This window comes from Fundulus heteroclitus, chromosome 10 (assembly GCF_011125445.2).
Source record: "Fundulus heteroclitus isolate FHET01 chromosome 10, MU-UCD_Fhet_4.1, whole genome shotgun sequence".
In the NCBI taxonomy this organism is placed as follows: domain Eukaryota; kingdom Metazoa; phylum Chordata; class Actinopteri; order Cyprinodontiformes; family Fundulidae; genus Fundulus; species Fundulus heteroclitus.
This window is the reverse complement of record NC_046370.1, coordinates 18,235,971-18,256,731: the sequence shown is the minus strand read 5'-3', so window position 1 is coordinate 18,256,731 and position 20,761 is coordinate 18,235,971. Positions and strand designations below refer to the sequence as shown.

The following is a 20,761-nucleotide window of genomic DNA, read 5'->3' as shown; positions in this document are numbered from 1 at the left end:
GCATAAGAAGACCAAACTTTTCTGCTTCTTTCTCTTGCAAAGTAAACCCAGGGCTCTAAGCAGCATTGTAAAATAAGGATCATCCTGGAGATTTGGTTAAAGGTCTCCTCCTCCTGTTGGATAAAGGTCAATAATTAAGCCCGTGTTCCTATTTCCGTCCCTCTCTACATTAAACATATTGACATCTTGTATCGCGTCATATGGAGCTTTCTGTGCGGAGCTTCCATTCATCCATTTATCATCCATGTGCAACACAGCAAAGTGCTAGTTCCCTGCAACAGAAAGGCGGCGGATGCCTCTAAGACTATTTTTTTTTTCCCCCAACCTGCTTATTACAGTTCTTTTTCCTTGCCGTGGTCACCGACTGGAGGAGAATATTTATAGACGATTGCCAAGACGGAGGCTATTCTCTCATTTACTCTGTCCAAAAAAAACAGCAGCAATGAAGTATGAGGGCTAATTACAATCACCAACATGAAAAGGCTGATGGTGGGTGTGTCACTGCGGCATTTACTTTCCAGAACTAACCAGTAACCTTAGGTTACTTTCTAGCACTTGCAGGGAGAGTATCTGTAAAGACCACTTGAAAGTTTTGGTTAAGTGTAGGACGTTAACCAGTGAATTCCATCAGAGTAGCTGATAACTTGTGTAAAAGCAACCCTCTCGGTTCCAGTAATGTTCGGCCTGTCTAGATTCACCGTAAAACCTAAAAGTGTTTCTCCAGTGCCTCTCAAAACGGGCTGCCTCACTGGGAGGGTTCTTGCTAACAGAGAGGGGAAAATAGACTTCCCTGAGCCGACTGGATTCATAGAAGGCTCCCTAAGAAATGCCCCGTAGGCCTGCTTTCCCCTGCGATCCAGCAGGGAACAGACCAGTCTCGCCACAGGAATTTCCATACAACCAGCTGTAATCTGAAACACATTACCATTTCTGCATAAACAGGGCTGTGTCTGTGCAGCTCCCCCCCCCTGAAATGGGCTCACCAGGCCTCAGAGATGTCTCATTTGTGGACCGAAGGAGTTGGCAGACGGGGTCAGGAGCAGGCTTTTCTATTTGTAGTCTACTTTTAACACACCTGTGTCATAGTTTCTTGAGTGCTGCTTTTTAAAAAAAAATATTTCTCTTGTCCCTGTATGGCTGTTCAGTGTGAGCTCTGTAACTAAAGTCCAAGTCCTTTTATTGTGCACACAATCATGGCTACATAAAGCTGGTTCTGGTTCTGTATGTAATCTGCTACATGGAACATCTGGCCTAATGAATTATGCCACTTATTTTCTCAGTAAATATACGATTCTTGCAGAATAAGTAGAGGGAATCATTTTCATTGTTCAATATTTTTAATAACTTAATGCTCTTTTATTTTAACAGCTGGTATGGTTTTGAAAAATTCAGTCTCAATCTGCTGCTGTCCTTAGGTTGGCTGTAAAGGATGATGGCTGCCATGAATTGAAGGTTTTTCAAGGATGCTTCATGAACTTTTGTTTAAGCCCCTTCTCTGAAAGAAGTAGTTGATTCAATCCACCAAGGGGCTTTGTGGCGTTTTCTTTTACTTACAGTGCTGATCAGAAGTTTACACACACTCATCTTGGGCATGAATGTCACATTCATGCTGGGCTGTAAATTGCCCTTCTCGTCCATTTTGTATAGGGTTGTAAGATTTAGAGCTGCACAATGTATCAAGTCTCGATTCTCATTGTATTATGGAAAAGGACTGCTTGGCTGCAATATTTGGGAAGCTATTATATTTCAAGTTCCATGCAATAATGCCATGCATGCAAACGATTTAGTTGGCCATTAGCAAAGGACTTTCACTGCCTTTTATGCTCAAACGTCATGTAGATGGTGACCAAGATGCTAAAATTCAAGGATAGTGGAAGATAAAAAAGGGAACTGATGGAAATATAAGTTAATTGCAACTGATGTTGTCCGACTATCGAGGAAAATCTATATCCAAAGAAAGCTCCACACAACCAACACCCCGATCCCCAACGACTCTTGATGGTTGCAGATCCTTCATGGAAAGAGGTGCAACAGGCTTTCTAGTTCGCTTTTCTTTCTCGGAGTTGCCGGGAGCTTTGTCGCTGCTCGCTCAATGGTGTTACGGTCATGGGCGCTGGTGAGGTCAGCTGTGTAACACTCCACTTTGGGTAGAACCATGTGATGTGGTTCCTCATGTTTGTCTTAATTTAAAATGTTTCCTGTCAGTTTGACAGAGTTATTAAGCCAGAGCAGGAAGGGCCTATTTCCCATTTTTATTATAATTTTTCTCCTGGCAAATGAATCTGCCTTTTGGAGGCCTATACACATACAACATCTTTTCACATGAGTTACTCCTGGTGAAAATGTAAGTATTTTCTAAGGGCATAAAATGTGTTTAGCTTGTTCGTGTGAGTCCAGCTTCAAGGTGTCTATTTTAGAACAGACACCTCTCAACCCATTTTGATGGTACATAATGTGCTTATGAAACAAAAGACCAAAAACCGTTTGATCACGATAAAATAAGGTTATATACACCAAGCCTCCATCTTATTAGTGTTTTGATAGTCCTTTTTGTGCCGAAAAATAATTTCCTCTCGGGTGCAATCAAAAAAATATTAACAAACGTGGCAACATCTACTGACAGTGTCGCCGAAGTGTCAAAACGGCGATTTGCTGAATTTATAAATCAATTGTAAATTATGCTGGACCCTCCTGCAATGCCTCGCAGTAAAGCGGTAGCTCGGCGTGATCGAAGACCAACGATCTACAGCAACTTTAAGAGCCTCGTATCGGAACATTTCCTCAACTCCGCGGTCACATCCTAGCCTTGGCAGGTTTAGCGTCCGCTTCAGTGAACACCAACGCATGTACTGTGTTCCTAGCGACAGTCCAAATTGAGCAGGAACAAAGCATAAAACACCAAAATAACAACTAATACACCAGCAGGATGTGATAATCTTTCATAAAAACCAAAGTGAGCTACTCACGTATAAACAAATAAAAAAGTCAAATAACGTAGCTATGCACCTTTTAATTTACTGTTGAGTCATGCTGTTGTTCCAACTAAATTATTCTTTCCAAAATTCATTAAATAAGTGTGTTACATATTTCTGTCACCACTAAAAGACTTGTTTAAACGTTTAGGTAAAACATAAAGATTGAGGACATTCATGGGCTTGCTGAGCATGTTTAAGCGTCTGGCTGGGAACCTATGTTCTGGGTGCCTAGAGGCTGTATAACACCTCTGTAAACTAAATAAACAGTCTTCAATCTACTTAGTTTGTTTTGCATCCAGCAACAAAGCTGTGGCATGAAGGATTTGTTTAACTTTGAATAACCCGCAGTAGCTCACTGATGCACACGTGGTGGGCACGTTCAGACTTCCCAGTTAAAACTAAAATAGTGACTCTTGGTTTTCATTCATTTGCTATCTTAGAAAACAAGCATATTCTGATTCCTGGTGAATCAGTCGGTGTGCCACTCAGTTTACAAACTGCAGTCAGACTGTGCCATCTATTTGGAAACCTTTTGGGAAGATATTTGATCTTTAATACATTTTAATTCATTAAAAAATCTGTTGTATAATATTAGGTCTTAGCAATCAAAATTAAAATATTACTTCATTGCAAATGTCTTGGAAAGAATAGTGGCCGAGTGCAAAATAGAAGGTTTTATTCACCATGTCTTTTTATTGGAAAAAAGATTTCTTCACTTCCTGGGAGGGATGGAGGGATTTATTTTACACACAGAGGTCGAGCCTCAAAGAAAAGAGTAAATCTATTCTGTAAGTTTTTAATCCTCTCTTATGAATACAACTCAAAGCGACTTGTGTAATCTTGTGTTTCTTAGACATGAAACCCATCACTATGAAGCTCCTAACAGAGTCTCTGTTGGGGGTATGAAGCTGTCAGGCCTCACATGTAAACTGTCTGGCTCATGATTTAACAAGAAGCCGCATCCTCTCCCTGCAACATTACACCACCGTCAAACCTCTCGGTGGTCTGGTTGTGCAGCTCCCACACACACGTGCCTCTTATCGATCTGTGTCGCTCAGATTCCTCAGATCCGGGCGTGTTTGTGGTTTTAAAGCCATTGCACCATTCCTATCTGCACATTCCGTGTGTCCCGCCCTGCTCAGATGTCCCTCCCTGCTTCCCTCATTGTTGTCCGGTCCACCTGTTGGAGCTGCTGTGTCCTGATCCACAGCGGGGGTAGAACAGCTTACTCACTTTCACAGCCTGTACGTCCCTTTGCTTCTCAGCATCAAAGTGATGGAGTACTCAGACAATGGGCTGGAATGCACTTCACCATTCAGTGCACTTTCTTTGATCCCTGCCGTGTTTAGGTCTGCATTGTGTGCTTTTGTTTGTCCACTTGCTCAGTCTTTAATTAAAAAGGGTAAAAGTACATGCTATTTAGTTTCTTAACACTAATGGTTGCATACAGAAATGCCATACAACTACTTTAATTAATAGAGCTGTTTATAATGCCATATGCAGAAAGTCTTTGTACAGGCACAGCGACTGCTGCATGAGTAAATAATTCTGTTAAGTACACCTTGTGCTTTAATTTACAATCTATAGTATTAAGTGTGTTGGAAAATAAGGAAAAAAGCGTTTAGACTGAATTACTGTTCTGTGTTGTCAACTGCATATCCCCAAACATAAGCACATACTGTATAAACGCAGATAGATCCAATTGTATCTAAATTAAAAAGTTAATGTTAAGAAAATGTTTTTAAAATACAATGTTCCTCAATAAGTTTAAAAATGAAACATTATTTCAGTATTCCTTGCTTAAATACATTACATTTAAAGAATTAAAACATTTCTTATGGTCCTAATGAAGCTTTTGTCTGATGGCGACAATGAAACAATAAGGGTTAGAATGAGAGGAATCCTTATAACACGACCATATAATGCTCTACTTTTTTGTTATAGTTTTTGTGTAAATACAGGAGAACTGTGGTAGTTTTAATCAAGGTTATTGGAATGTAAGAATCTCACTTTTGAGACATTTCTTAATGTAAACAACAACAAAAAAGAATTAGTCTTTCTAAATGCAACAATAGGCAGAATATAGATTAGTTTCAGATTATTCAGACAAAATTAAAATGAAAGTTGCAGCTTTTTGTTTAGCTGCTGTTGCTGATCTAGCCTTGATAATTTATTGTCCTCTGCTTTTCTACTCTTCTACTTGGTGCTTTTTTTCTTGTTTTTCTTGTAAGACAGAAATTGTGGCTCTTTCCTTAAATAGTGTATTCGGTAATGTCTGGATTTCTCTGGACTGGATCATTTATTTTTCTTTTAAGTGTTGGGTTTCTCCACATTCATCCACCCTCTCCTTTTTTTTAGGATAGATTTTCATCATTTTTTATTACATATTCTGCAGCTGGCCAGCATATTGAAATATTCTGAACCAGGCCCACAACTAACCCAAAAACCTCACTTTTATCCGTAATTATTGTTGCTCTTTTTTTGAATTTGTAAACTAAATTCTATAAAATCCTTTGTCTAAATGCATGATGCCGTGCTGTCTTGTGTCTTGGTTTAAAATGGGTGTGGTGGACAGCCACTTTCACCAGACAATAAGGTCCAGCACCTGATCTGCAGAATGCCTGCCATTCTTACTAAAAAAATTCCAGACCTGCCAGCCTAACGGGAACATCCTGTTTGTTGAAGCTTTATCTTTAGTTGTCAGGAGATTTGTGTAATGATAAAAGTAAATGAAAGCTGGGTAAAATGGGTGTGGTGCTGAACCGTTTTTTGACTGGGAATATTACAGAACTACACACAACTCTATTCAGGAATTCAAATTATAACCTGCCAAAAACAGATCTGACAGGTTAGTAGATTTCTTTATGAGAAAGTGTAAAATTATATAGGAATAGCATAAATTAGTGTTCCAAGCTTTCCTTCTGTGAGCAATAAATTAATTTATATCAAAATCAGAATTCAGGTTGCAGCTTGTTTTTAATGCTACATTCAGACCAAACGCGATTAGAATGTCAAAAATGCGTCCAACGCCTCAACTTGGACGCTTGTGCAGAGCGTCGGCAAAGTGTGGACAGACTGGTCTGATGCAGGTTTGGGAGGAGCTGCCTTGATCTTTTCTTCAAACGCGGGGAAATATTTACTGTTTCAGATTTGGTAACCTACCCAAGATCCTCGCTAATCCTCCTCCAGGCAAAGTCCTTTACTGTCTCTGTGGTGATATCTCGACAGATCATAGATAATAGGATGGGCACAAACGGCAATGATGAGTTTTTTCCTCCGCTGTCGATTTCCCGGCTTTTCATGGTCCTTTCGTTCCGTTGGAAAATCCGCTGCTATGTCACGTAGTGGAGTCTCTGATTGGTTAATGCTAACCTGACTCCGCCAGATGTATTTGCTCCGCATATCCATCTGGAAACCTTCCGTTGAAGTAATTTTGGGAAGGGGCGAAAATACTGGTTAGCTGATTGGCCTATGTTGGTGATAGACGGGCCAAATAAACCAATCAGATCAACGAAGCATATCACGTACTAACAGCGATGACGAAAACACAACCACAAGCTCTTGCCGAAACCAGTCGGGAGAAGAGCAAAAACATCTTTTCCATCTGAGAAAAGCCTCTAGAGCAGTGTTTTGCTGTTCTTTCAGTGAAGAAATACTCTGTAATTCCGATAAAACTTGCTCGAAAGCCACGCTAACGCTAGTTTAATCGGCTGAAGCCGCCATGTTCTTTAGACTGAACTTTCGCGCTTCTCGTTGCATCACACCTCAACCCGCCTCAAAGCCAACGCTGATTGGACGTTTGTTTGGTGAACGGCTCTAAATTTTCTTTAACGGAGAGTAGCCAGACTGATCTGCGAGTGAAACCTTGAAAGCTCGCGAGATCAGGATGGTCTCACTAGGCTAGCGTCCAGCTGCCAAAGTTCAGATTTTCCAACGCTAGCATCTGCCACTTGGGACACTCAAAGCTCAAAATGCACCGAACCCAACGCGCCATAGGACCCCTTGCCGCTCTCAGAGGCCACGTCCAGTATAGACTTTGCATGTAAACCAGATGTCCCTGACGCTAAAAACATGTTCAGTATGAATGCAGCATAAGAGAGCAGTCATTGTTTAATTTTAAGATGAGTTAGCACGGCTAGCATCAACGGTCTCTGATTATTTCCTAGAGAATGTAGATCCTTACTTCAACTTTTATGTTTCCACACTCACTGCTTCCAGCATTTTTGGAAGAGTTTAAATGCTCAAAAGGACAAAGCAGCGTTCCTGTTACATACTGAAAGTCTTGCCTCCTGCCTCTCTGCAACGTGATTGCGCCACAAAAATGACAGTTGCGTTTAAATGTCTGCTTACATATATGCACCTTCTTTGACTTAATTTAAAACGCCTCGCTTATCGCGGGAACAGCTAACGTCGAGTGTTTTCCTGCAGTAACGGCTCCCACGGCGTCGTACGTGCCTACATTTGGTGCGCTCACTGATCGGAAGTAGATTACATCTTTGAGTTTCCGACCCGACTGTGACCAAGCTGAAGTGTCTGCATCCTATCAGGAGCCAATTTCTCTTGGCATCTGGAATAATCTGGGTCAGAAAGGCGAAATACCGTCATCCGTCTTGTTTTTTTTTTTGTTTTTTTTTTGCATCATCCCCTTTTGACATTCTGCTTTTTTATAAAGTAACAGTATTGGCCTGTATCACTCCCATAAATAAAAATCGTGCATGCTGTGTTTTTGCTGGGAGGCCTTTGGAATTGGATGAAACACCTAACTCCTCTGATGTTGGTAAAATACTGATGTGGGTCGCCTGTTGGAGGGACGGGATATGTGTTGATATGTGTTGATGGGCCTCCCTTCCTACACACAGCGTGGGGGCTGCTGTTTACTAAGCAGGCTTTACAAAACAGCACAAAATCCCTTAATGCAGAGCCCAGATGTTGGGTAGTTGCAGACAATGATGAAAGCCTCTATCACACTTTATATAACAAATAAGCAGGAAGGTTTTGAGGATATGTGAGACCAACCTAATTTAAATACGTTTTATTTCCTTATAAAATATGACTGCTGAATAACTATGCCAGGCCAGTGGATGGTGATCACTTTGTCAGCTAATGTGGCACAGTATCATGTTTTGGATGACCTATTTTTAAAAATAACCGCCTTTTTATTTATGTGCCAGACTTGCAAAAAAACAACACATGTATTCTAACATATTTATTATTGCAATATCAGTTTGTTGAATACCGCAATTGCAAAAAGGTGGAGTATTTAGTAGGATATCATGCATGTGTCATAAATACATGCTTTGCATACCAATGATGTATTTGAATCTACAACAACATCCAAACAGGTGTTGGGATCTCTTGGAGGGAAAAATATTGTTGTTGTTGTTTTTCCCTTTGGATTGGAAAGTTGGGAGTAAAGTTGAAATTTGACTTAAAGAAGAAAGTTGAGAAAAAAAAACGTTGGCTCTCTTTTGTGATCAAAATAAAAAAGAGAATTTTGTGGACATAATCTCATAAAGAAAAGGGGGTATGCTGAAACTGCTGTTATTTCCATGAAGTTTTGGTTTGTGTTGTTATCACCAAGATATTTACTAAGCCTGTGCATCTACATGATGTATGTTTTCTAGTAAAAGTTTCTGTTATTAAATTCCTTTCTAAAGAATAAAGTTCTGTACTGTCCTCAATGTATTATTTTTTCATCCTAGTGACCTCAATACTCTATCATAATAACTGCACTTATGTATATTTTTAGTTGCTGCATTGCCAGAGCTCACAAAGAGTGGCGGAGACAATGTTCTAATAAACGCCAAGGAGCAGATCAAGCTGAAAATGTTTGGTTTAAAAATAAGCCCTTAATGACATTCACACATGTTTAAATATGTTCATGATGCAAGCCTGTCTAGGGTTTGAAGATTTAAAGATGTATTTTTAAATTATTACATGATTGCTACTCTGACAATAGCAGTCGGGTTGATGCCAATTCATGGTACCACACACACCAGAAAGAATCTAGGCAATCCAGTCCAATTTCTTTTTCAGATTTGGAAATCTTCTGGGTCATCCAGCTTTTTTAAATGCAGAGAGACAAATTGTAGGATTTGCATACTCATAAAGGCGCACAATTGTTCTAAGCTTTCTAAGAGTACCAAAGGGGGACAAGGCCGTATCCATGAGGGACATCAGAGCTCTGCTGAGCTTTTCAGAAGGTATAATGGTGAAAGGTGTCAGCAAAGTTTCAGTGACAAATAGAAATATTAATTTAAACCCCAGTCTAAGAATACATTGTCCACTAATGCTTTAATTTTCCATCCAGTGGGTAAAATACAAAAATGAATGTAAAAATCCTTGTGAGATCCTACATTTTTGGGTTTTAGTGACTTTATCCTATCCCAAACGGAAGATTTTGTGTGATTTAGAATGTAAACAAAACAATTATGTCTCGGGGACATCAAATTAAATGACCAACAGCTGAGTTATACTCAACGGTGGTAAAACTGCATTGGTATTGAAGTTTATGTTGTGTGGTCTGATCAAAGACGACGATGGTGCAGTTTTTTTTTTTTGTCTCCCCTGGTCGCTGTGATGTTTGACTGATCTGAAGCAGTCACAACATCCTCTATAAGCTAAAGAGGTTTATTTGGGTTTTCCGCTTTCTCCGAATGTTCTTTTTATCCACCTTCATCCTGTTCCTCTCTGACTTTGCTGAAGCCAAGGACACAAACCGCCTCGAGTTCCCAGCAGAACATAGCCTTGAGATTAAGTTCTACATACTGTACCTGTTCATTGTTTTTTTTGTTTTTTTTAAGTTTTTGTTTACTCAAAATATGACCTTGTTTTAGCTATGCTATTTTTATACCAAAGATGCAGAAAGGATACATTTGCAGAGAAAGGAATGAACACGCCTTCATGTGGCGTACGTGTATAATTTGCTATTAATTTTCAGTCTGCCCTCAGCTGGTCTGAACACGTAGTCGTGGTTCTTTTGAGTCGAGCTGAGGTGGTGAGATGAACAGGCAGGAAAATAAATGGTTTTGAAAGTGATCATTTTTCTCAACAATACAACCACCGGGATACACCCTAAACACGTTTGATGCTACTCTAAACAAAAGCGCCGATGAACTTGGGAGATAAAAGTGGAACAGATACGGATTATCTCCCTGCAGTTTATAATTCCTATGTCGACGACCTGGGAACACACACACGGATAACGTGTGCTAATTCAGCCACATATTCTGTTATATAATGGAAATGTAGGGCAGTTCAGATACACCACTTGTAAATCTTGCTAATTTACCGGCAATAAATGTTAACCTGATAAAAGTTGTTCCTTTTTTTAAAAACTAAAATGTCACTTTATTGGGCTAGGTGGAGTAGGTCAGAGAAATCAATACCATATTTTATTTTCATTGTATTTGTGCTTGATATATATGCATTCCTGTCTTTTAAGTTATTTTTGCTGTGAAAAACATGCAACCTCTATAAACATAACATTATCTTTTCTACAAGAACAGTCAGTGATCTCGGGTACAGAATCAGCGCGTCAACTAATTGCTATTCAAGCAGCAACGTTTCAAGAGGGAATTTCGCAAGACCAAAACAGACTCAAACTCAGAACCTTCTGAGGGGTTCTAAAAAATGCTCTGTAATTTATTTACAGAGCCTTGCATATCTAGTCCTATATGTCGAAATTCTTTCCGCATCTTGTCACGTTCTAACCAACCTTATTGTACTTTAATAGACTTTTATGTGACAGACCAGCAACATAAATCTTAAGTGAAAACGAATGGATGCATTGATTTATTTTTTTTAACAAATAAAAATATGAATAGGATGGCATTCCATCACATCCACCACAAGGCACCTTACGCTGGTGTTACAGCTGCAAATCCTTGGGGCACGCTTATAAGGATCGAAAACCTTGCACATATTTCTTTACAAAATAGCTCAAACTCTGTCAGATTGGGTGCAGCGTGTCTGTGAACAACATTTTTTCAATCTTAGCACAGATTCTTCATTGGATTTTGGTTTGTTCTATTTTACCACCAACTGATCTTGTACCTGTTGAAGAAAAGCATCCCTATAGCCTGATACTAGCTGCGGCATCTTTTACCAAAAGGGATGACATTTTCATGCTGAATTTTCTTCTATAATAAAAGTTGCTTATTATATTGTCTTGACAGAACCATTGGTGCTGGTACGGCTACTGCTGCTCTTTCAACAATGGCTTTCTTTCCGCCCCTTTTGCCATAGTTGTCCTTTCTGCTGTGTGCCGGTATCCATAATGTTTGTTTACTAATGTTCCCCAACAAACATTCAAGGCTTTCACAGAACAGCTGTACTCAGAATAAAATACACAGTTTGACTCTTACTACTAGTAAAGTAACACCTGAAAGCCGTTCGCTGCATAGGAAAACTGTCACCTTTTTCAATTTTGCCCTATTTAGTGTTGGTCTATTGCTTAAAGTGCTCTGAAGGTTTGCGGATGTAATGTGACGGTATATGTAAAAGTTCAAGGAGTGTGAATACTTGTGTGAAGGACTGTACACACTGTCACGTATGAATCAGACTGTTTATGTTGTCACTGCTTTCCCATCAACATACTATTTTTATTCTTTCACTAAGGCCCCCACTTCAACTCTTCATATACAAAAAAAAACTAACAGCAAACAATGGGGAGGTAGGCAGCTTCCACATTATCTTAAATATGAAACTGTTGGTGAAAATCATATTTATTTTTTGTCAGTTTGTAAAGTTAACGTTTTCATACCATCTCAGAGATAATAAAAAAAAAAATTAACTTAATCATACGGCAGACATCCCAAAAAGTGGCTTGCTTTTCTGGATGAGAGGTGCAAACACAGCAGAAACGGCAGGTTTTTAGGACATCCGTGTGAGTGTGCATAGGACCTTGCCCTGCTGAACGTATCCTGCCATAAATCTGCTCTCACTGCTTGCATCCCAAAACAATGAACGCGGGCAGTAGATTTACACAACTGGCGAGCCGAAACACCACCCAACTTTTTCCGGGGTCATCAGAGGATTCTGGTATGAGCCAAGTTATACATGGTAAAACCCTTTTTAATACAAGAAACTAACAACTCCTGCTGCTGCGGGAACATCGCTTCTTGTGAGAAAATGGTGACATCGATGTAACGTATTACACCGTTCGTCGAAACTTCACCTTTTTATCTTTTTATGCGAGATGTTGTTTGTGGCTTGTCCACATTTTTCTTCTGGTGTGATGGAGCCATGTTGGTGAGAAAATGTTACAACCCGCTCCTGCTCCTCCCAGAGTTAACCATTAGAGACCCACCCAAACAATTTTGGAGACGGTGGTTGTGTTTGGCCCTGCTCTGTAATTCTGAGGCGAGCGTGACGCGCTTGTTTACACGCTGTGTGTGTGTTGAGCAGCAGCTTGTGTGGGCGGTATTTGGGTTGCGCTGATATTTTTAAGGCAGACAGAGTCCCCTGGATACACTAGAAACACCGGGCGGTGAAGGAGTTTAAACGGAAACCTATAAAGTCATTTTTAAACAACCAGACTGTCATCTGCCTCTGTGCACGTAACGGCTGAATTATGTTTGCCTGCTGCACTGCCTCAGATGGTGAAACCTTGAGCGGGGTGACAACTGTTTTAAAACCCTGAACTTGGCCCAGCTTCTGTTTTTAATGAGGCAGATCCTGGAATGCGCATGAGAAGTGCTTTAATAAAGCAAAGGAGTCCCAGCAAGACCAATATCTTTGAACTCAATAATAACTTGTTGACTTTCAAGATTTTTCGGGTTCAGCTGCTTTGTTTTATTTTTACACCTTAATGTGCCAAGTCAGTTTGGTATCCATTCGTACAGTTTCTTACATGGATAACACACTTTATGGGATTACGTCTTATTGAACACAGCTAAATGCTTTTGACAGATTGTTTGATTTGCAAACCAACGTTTGTGACCATCTCTGAAATCAGAGGAAGCAGAGATGTAAGACAATATTTAAAATGAATGTTGATGTTAAGATGACACCTCCCACAGTACTGTATGTTGGTTATTGAAGGTATTCAGAAAATGTCTACATGTCTACAAGTGTTAACTTTATTCCCTCCCTTTCACCTCCTCATTCCTTTCTCAGCCTCCCCTTTCTCTTTTATCCGTTTGATCCTCCCCTGTTTCCTGACTGGCCTTTGGGAGGGAAATTACCGGTCAGAAGGTTTAATGAAACATTCAGTCCCAGCTATACAGACAGAAAGATGAGGGGGGGATAGAGGTTCATGTCAGATGTTGTGCCAGTTCTGCTTTCGATTCACCTTTCAGATGCATTTGAATCTGGGATCCTTTAAATTGCCTTTGTGTTCCTGTATCTATAAATAGCAATTCTGGGAGATTATTTTCACCCTTGATTCTCTAATCTCAACCCTGTGTGTCATTTAAATCCTCCTTAATCAGAGAGGATCAGCGTGAAGCAGATGGATCGCCTTGCTCTGTTTTCAAGCCTTCAACTCATTCATTTTTCTCTCTGCATGTCTGCCTTCTCTCCATCCCAACTAACTCTGGCAGGGAGAAAGGTACAAACACGGTTAACAGATGCCTATAAACTTGGATCTGATGGACCGCAGCTACTGCTGTGGAGCTTTTATTGATTTAAACTTCAAAGTTTGCTTAATGTTTCCTGGTTTTATCACTGTTTGTTAGTCCAGCGTGTTCATGCTGTTGGGTGAAATAACACAAACCTCAACGACAAACTGGCTCTCCCAGATTTTCACTTCTCCTTCTTCTGCTGCATCACTTCTCAAGTTGACTCACAATAACTGATCTCTTAGGTCAGTTGCTCAAAGTCTTTCTTACATTTACAGCAATCATCTCTGTAAGGATCGGGAGGCATTTGCCCCCGCTCTCTGTTAATGTGTGTTTATTGTTTCATGGTATTTAATTATTGACATGTGTTATCTGTTAAGGTGGATCAGATTCTAGATGGAAGTGATTTTATCAGAATGATTATGAAAGCTCTAAAATTATGAAACAATGGACCAGTTTAGCTGATTGGTTCTGTAACTGCGTTATCAAACCTGTTATCAAAGAGGCCAATTCTTCAGAATTAATTATTGTGCACTGGTCCTGCAAAACTTTAACGTGAGAAACAAATATTCATGTAGATAACAGAAATATATTTTTTTTAAGTATTCTCCTTATAAGTGAAATATAGTCACATTTAGCAGCAGGCTCTTAATTAATTAAAAAATCTTTTTTCCACGTTAAACAGAAATGTAAATCTTATTTATTTACTGTTGGATCACTGTTACAGCTTCATTTCCTTTTCTTTAAATGCATGTTAAAATATGTTGTTTTTTTTTTTTCTTGCGGTTCCCAACATGAACAAATGAAGCGCCTGTTGTGGAACATAAATTACTGCGACATGAGTCATGTGTGTCATTTATGGGTGTTTTTTAAAAGGAGTACATTTCACTGTGAGGAACTGTTTCAGGACACAAATAATTTTTTTGCTGTGACAATTATGGTCTAATATTTTACTTTGTCTTTTACATAGTGATCCTCTGGCACCTGAACATCTGTGGCTGACAGTTTATGATCTGATTTATCAACGTGTCATGCCACATCGCATGGTGCCCAGCCTACTTACACATACAAAACACTATATAGCTACTACACAAAAAGGAACACAAATATAAGCACCAAACAAGAATCTCAACACAACACATTAATTACTTAATAACAGCCATTGTGAAGCTAAGAAAAGTCTCTTCATTAAATAGCCACCTTAACCAACAGCTTCAGTCAACCAAAACAAACCAAAACCAAGATATTTATGAGAGCTAGTGAAACGTACAAAGTTTATTAGTGCCCACAATGGAAATTATAAGCAAATTAAGCTAATAATATGATAAAGTGGTAATTATAAGCTCAATTACTCAGAGGACTCCAACCATTTCAACACGTCACAGTGAGTAAATCTGAGAAATAACATGGCAGCCTGACTTACCTAAAGGTCACATAAAACAAGCTGAGGTATCGGATGCACCAAGACGAAGCTGAAACGTTATTTACTTGAAGCTGCTGGTCTTTATATACCATAGAAACAAAAGATACACAATAATGTGACGTGGGAATAAATTAGAACAGGCTGATTTCAAAAGACTGAAGGCTACTACCTCCTCAGCAACAACAGACGTGTTGGCTTTTAGTCAAGGCAGCAAGAAAAAGGGTTCATTTAAGCACAGACATTTCATGCTTCACTGGAACTCGAGACCAAAACTCTTGGGAAGCCTTCATATGTCCTTCCTACCCTAGTATTTATGTATAATAGTTCTGGGACAGCGCACAAGAAATTGGTTCTGCTCAGATGGTATTTCAGGCCCCAGGAACAAGAAGTGCCAAACCAGGGTGCAAGACCAGAAAGATGGTTGGTTCATTCTGGCCCTTGGAGAGAGAGAAAATGTCTCTGATCTTGTGGAGTTTGTATTGGCCCACATTTTATTCCATCATTTTACTTTAGACGGTTTTACTGCGTTTACGATCAATAATTACAATTTGCAATTACAATTCTGGTTCTTATACATATTCAACCTGCTGATAATGGTTTCTCTTTAGTAACTATATAAGTAGATGTAACAAGCTGTTATATAAATATTTATTTCTGGCTTGAGCTCTTTATTTACTTTAGGAGCAATTATAAGCTGCCAAAGTCACTAAATTTTATTTTATTTTTTATTGATTTTAGCATCTCTAATTGGTGACTATAGCTGCTAAAATTAAACTTTTTTTAAAAAAGTTTTATTTTTTATCTGAAGGTGATATCTCCTGTATAAATAAATATAATGGAAAAATGCATACTTCATATTTTCTGTGTTTCTCACATAATACTGAGCCTCACCTTTAACTCAAATAAATAAAATATTTCCAAAAGGCTGACATTTTCCAATTCTATCCTTGCTCTTTCTCATCTACTTCCACCCTGAATGATCGACAGGCATGTCTTACTCATCCTTCTGTGCTTACTCTACCTTATGCTGCAATTAGCTAACATTAACTCCTCTCTCTCCGATAACAGTGTCGATACCCAGGGGTGTTGGTAGCGCAACCTGGATGGGCTTAGTATGGTGCATTCACCAACCAGAAACACTATCAGAGTTTTGACTTTCTGGAAGACTGGTCAAGTGCAGTAATCGCAGTGAACAGCATTTCTTGACGCATCTCTATTTCATTAAGTTTTTCTCCGAAGCAGCCCTGGCTGAAATAATTGTCACTGTTATTTGTAATCTAGATCAAACTGATCCCGATCTATAAACTAAAATCCAAGTAAAACTAAAAATAAGACAAATCTTATTTATAAACCAGAGCCCTGCTGATTTAAATGTTTTTTTGATAAAAACAAATCTTATCTATTAGATTTTAGCAAAACCAATTTTAGCGTTAATTTGATTTTATAAGTGCACTTTAGGCTTTTAACACAGACTGTAAAATAGACATGTATGTACCTTGTTATAGATGAAAATAAAGTAATTTTCTGCAATTACTTACATAAATTCATTATATTTCCAAACACCATTTTTAACACCCATAATACTGTTGCTTGTGAGAATGGAGTTCTTCATTACTATCATTGTTCCTGATAGTTATAGCTGGTGTTCATAATTTGTAAAAAAAAAAAAAAAAGATTGAAAAACTGAGAGCTAAATTCCTTCAGTAAAAGCTAAATTAATGGGTTTATTCTTCCATATTCTGCTGAAACATCTTGTCACCGATGGCATGCTCTGTCACCTCCTCTCTCCTCGTGCACTGAGATCTGCGATGCGTCCCTCCCGTCATGTAAAGCATTGTCAACAGGCCAGCGGAGGCTATTGCACATGAGCTTTAAGTGGGCAGCTCATTGTGTTGGCGCACAGAAGAGGAGATGGAGGACCCCTGTCAGACAAAGGCCTCCGTTTGACACACAAACAATGGAGCTGGCACACAGCAGCCTTCAGGCTGAGGAGAGGAACGGCACAATGGATCTTTTTCCTGCTGGAAGACTTTGCAACTTGCTTTGTCATTGCAGCAGCATGCGTTCACCGGCATGTGTAAATAAAACGTCATATGTTGTAATATTTCTTTAAAGTACATAATTCAGATAGGATTTTCGAAACAGATTTTTTTTTTCTGGCAGACACAAAACTCTTTTGTCTGCTGCAAGAATTTCCAAACCTATATTTTACATAACATAAATTATTAGGATTAAATGTCTGTCAACTGAACTTCAAACCTTGATAACTTCCATTCAAAGGTTTACAGTACATTTTCTATCCTTTGTGGTTCTGATAAGCAGCACTTTGCACTGAAACGTAACTTTGCTGAAGCCACGAATATAACAAGGATGAGCTCATCTCAGCTAATCTAAACAATTTATGGCACATTTTCTGCTCCCTGTTTGTCACTTCTCATTTTTGTGTTGCTGTCAAGCAAAGTGTGAAACCAAGAGGAAGTAAAAAAAAAAATAAAAAAAAATAACATGTCACAAAGGCCAAGATTTATTTTTAAAAGCCTGTGATTAATTGGTCCCATGGCCTTTGATCAACAGCCTCATCCACAGTGATGTGTGTGTGATTAGCTTAATGTTCAAGGACCTGAATGATGTCAGATGTGCTCATTGCAGCAACATCGGACCACGAGGAGCTACATTATTTTCCTTCAGTGCTTGTGTTTTCTGAAAATCTTTAAACAATCATGCTGGAACTTCTTCAATTGCAAAAAAGGTTCAGACTGAGTTAAGAGCGTTTTGAGATAAGTGTTTGGCCTGCCTTGTAAGGCAGCAGCAGAGGTTTCACAGCTGTGAAGAAAGATGGCATTCTTCTGCGGAGAGAAACAGGGATACTAATAGTGTTTGGACAGGAAGGAAGTCAGCCTGGCAGCCTCGTGTAGGGAGAAACGTAGGAATGGGAAGGTCATATGGTTCTGGGAGTGAACAGAGGCAGAAAGTGAAACAGGAAAGGGTATAAATATCTACATCTGGTACATCTACAGGATGCGAGCATGTCTAATTACAAAAAAGACATAACGGTTCACTTTTTAAGCGTGATTTTCCTCAACAGAGGACCATAATGGACCCTAAAGGACACACTTCCTTTAACTCGGCTTCATGTCTCTGTAATTGATTTAGAAATTAACTAACGCGGTACATTTGGTATTTAAATTTTACAGAACTACCTTTCAGTCTACATATTATTTATTAAGCAAGGATGTATGACTCAAAACCACGCTGTCAAACTCACATTTTTAGTACTGATTTTACAAGATTCAATTCAATTCGATTTCATTTATATAGCGCCATTCATTTTTTGGTAATTTTTAAAGATTCTTTCTTAAAACTTTAAAACCAAAAGTGTAGTTTCTGAGAAGATTAGGCTGTTTCCCATGAACAATAAAAAAGCTTTGTAATTATAAAGAATGTGGCCCTACTGGAAAATATGCCCATGTAGGGTACTGTGTGCCCTCAGTTCTTGGTTGGGGCTACATATTACTCCATCAATTCATTATTCCAGAGCAGGAGATCAGCCAGTGGCTCTGTTGAGGTGTTCAAATAACCCAGGTGGCTTTAGTTGCCTTCAGCTCATCTGTATTGTTGGTTTTTGAGTCTGATAGTTTCTCTGTAGGATTTAGGTCTGACGAGTTTGTTGGCCAAATACAGTCATGGTTTTTACTCATTGTGGTATTTTTAGCTGTGTGTTGCGGGGGCAAAGTCCTGCTAAATATTATATCAACACCTCCATAAACCTTCTCAACAAACGGAAGCAATAGAGGGCTCTAAAAAAAATTTAAATCCAACATTGTCAGATGACTTGGCTTCCCAAACCGTGTGGAAACTTCACTCTGGCACACCTCACACCTCAAGCAACTTGGGCTCTGTGCCGTTCCGCTCTTCCATTAAACTCAGACCTTGATTTACAAATGAAAAAAATGAGTTGCTTAAAATGCCTAATACAAATTCAAAACTTTGTACCACTGAGCAGCAGTCCAGTCCCCTCTCTCCTCTGCCAAAGTATGATACTCCTGACTGTGCCTTTGGTTCAGAAGTGGTTTAATACAAGAAAATGTGAGAGCTGGAACCCATGACCTGGACACACGTCTGTGGCAGCTCCTGAAGCTCCAATCCATGCCTTCAGTGAGCCTTGCTTCATAATCCTCTCAAGGTTGTGGTTATTTCTGTTACTTGGGCCTTTTTCTACCGCACCTTTTCCTTCCACTAAATGTTTCTTTGACTCTGGGTGACTCCTGGACATACTGTAGCTCTATGGGAACAGACACGTTGTTTAGCAATGACCTTTTGTGGCTTACCCTCCCTGTTGAGTCAGTGTTCTTCCCTGTGATTATAGGCCATAATATGACCATACTTTACATCCCTGTATTTAAAGAAAATCCTTGTTTTATTAATATTATGTTAGATTGTAGTTTTGAGTTTTCACTAGCTGTAATCTGTAATCATCAAATTTAACATAAACAGCACATGAAATGTATCAATGTGTGCGCACCGAATCTATGAAGTTGTTCTTACTTTATGATGTTTTTAATGAAATAAATCAACTTTTCAGAGTTTCAGCAGCCAGAGCCCATCCTGCTGAAAACTGTCAGATTTCATGGTGCCAAGGGTTACATCTGCATTCATCGTATTCTTTTAAAGAACATTTTGTTTTATTTGTACTCACACATACTTGAATATTAGTAACACAAAATGCCTTAGAAACAATACAGGTCTCTGCAGTTTTCTTGTTGAATCAAATTAACTTTTTACATAAGAGTACTGAAAACTAGTCTTTGCTTATAGTAGAAAACCTAAAATCCCTGTAAATGTTTCTGTTGTTTAGAGTCTTATGCTTGAACATGGTCATAAATGTCTAATTATAGTATGACTATAGCTGAATGCTTTATTTTTTTTTCTTCTTCAGGTTTGAGAAGGGGAGAATCTACACCTACATCGGAGAGGTGGTGGTGTCAGTCAACCCGTACCGTGCCATGAACATTTACGGCCGGGACGTCATAGAGCAGTACAAAGGCCGTGAACTGTACGAGAGGCCGCCACACCTCTTCGCCATTGCTGATGCTGCTTACAAAGCCATGAAGAGGAGGAACAAAGATACTTGTATTGTCATCTCAGGTGACACAAGAAGCTCACGAAGCACAACAAATGCTTTGCTTTCTTTACATTTCATGTTCAGATGATTAGTTTCAAAACAAATCTATATTTTGTTTCATATGTTTTCTATGCATTGATTTTCAGAAAATGAGGAAAAACTATTTGTTTCTAAAGTAAATACTTCTCTTTGGCTGGATAGGGGGGATAAAGCCCCACTCTGTGGTGAAAGAAGGAACTGAGACCCTCTAAATGCTGACATCATTTCATGCCATAAAGATAACCTATCATAAAGGTTTACAAAACAAATATATGCCTTAACATGAGTTGGTCTGAATGAAGTAAAAAATTCATGATGGAAACCGGGTCTTTGTTTGGAGCATGTCTACTTTTAGCAAAAACACTAAAAACAATAAGAACAAGACCTGGTTTACGTTTATGGTTTTTACTTAAACTGTTTGCCTAAAGCGTTTATCACTGCCAGCTTACTAATGTTTGCATTTCTTTCTTTTTTTTATTGCAGGGGAAAGTGGTGCAGGAAAAACTGAGGCCAGCAAGTACATAATGCAATACATAGCTGCCATTACCAACCCTAATCAGAGGGCAGAGGTTGAGAGGTGAGCTGAGGGTTGGCAGCCAGAGAGCAAATATTGTCAGAGTGGGAGGGGTTTTTGGTTTTG

At 39.1% G+C, this 20,761-nt stretch overlaps 1 protein-coding gene across 1 annotated transcript in view; it reads left to right on the top strand.

Annotated features, from left to right (window-relative positions):
* Positions 1 to 20,761, top strand: part of myo1d (myosin 1D) — a 119,506-nt gene that overhangs the window by 7,471 nt on the left and 91,274 nt on the right. The window contains exons 2-3 of the mRNA XM_036142166.1: positions 19,897 to 20,105; positions 20,605 to 20,698. Of these exons, the coding sequence (XP_035998059.1) occupies positions 19,897 to 20,105; positions 20,605 to 20,698 (303 nt within the window). The remainder of the gene's footprint in view (positions 1 to 19,896; positions 20,106 to 20,604; positions 20,699 to 20,761) is intronic.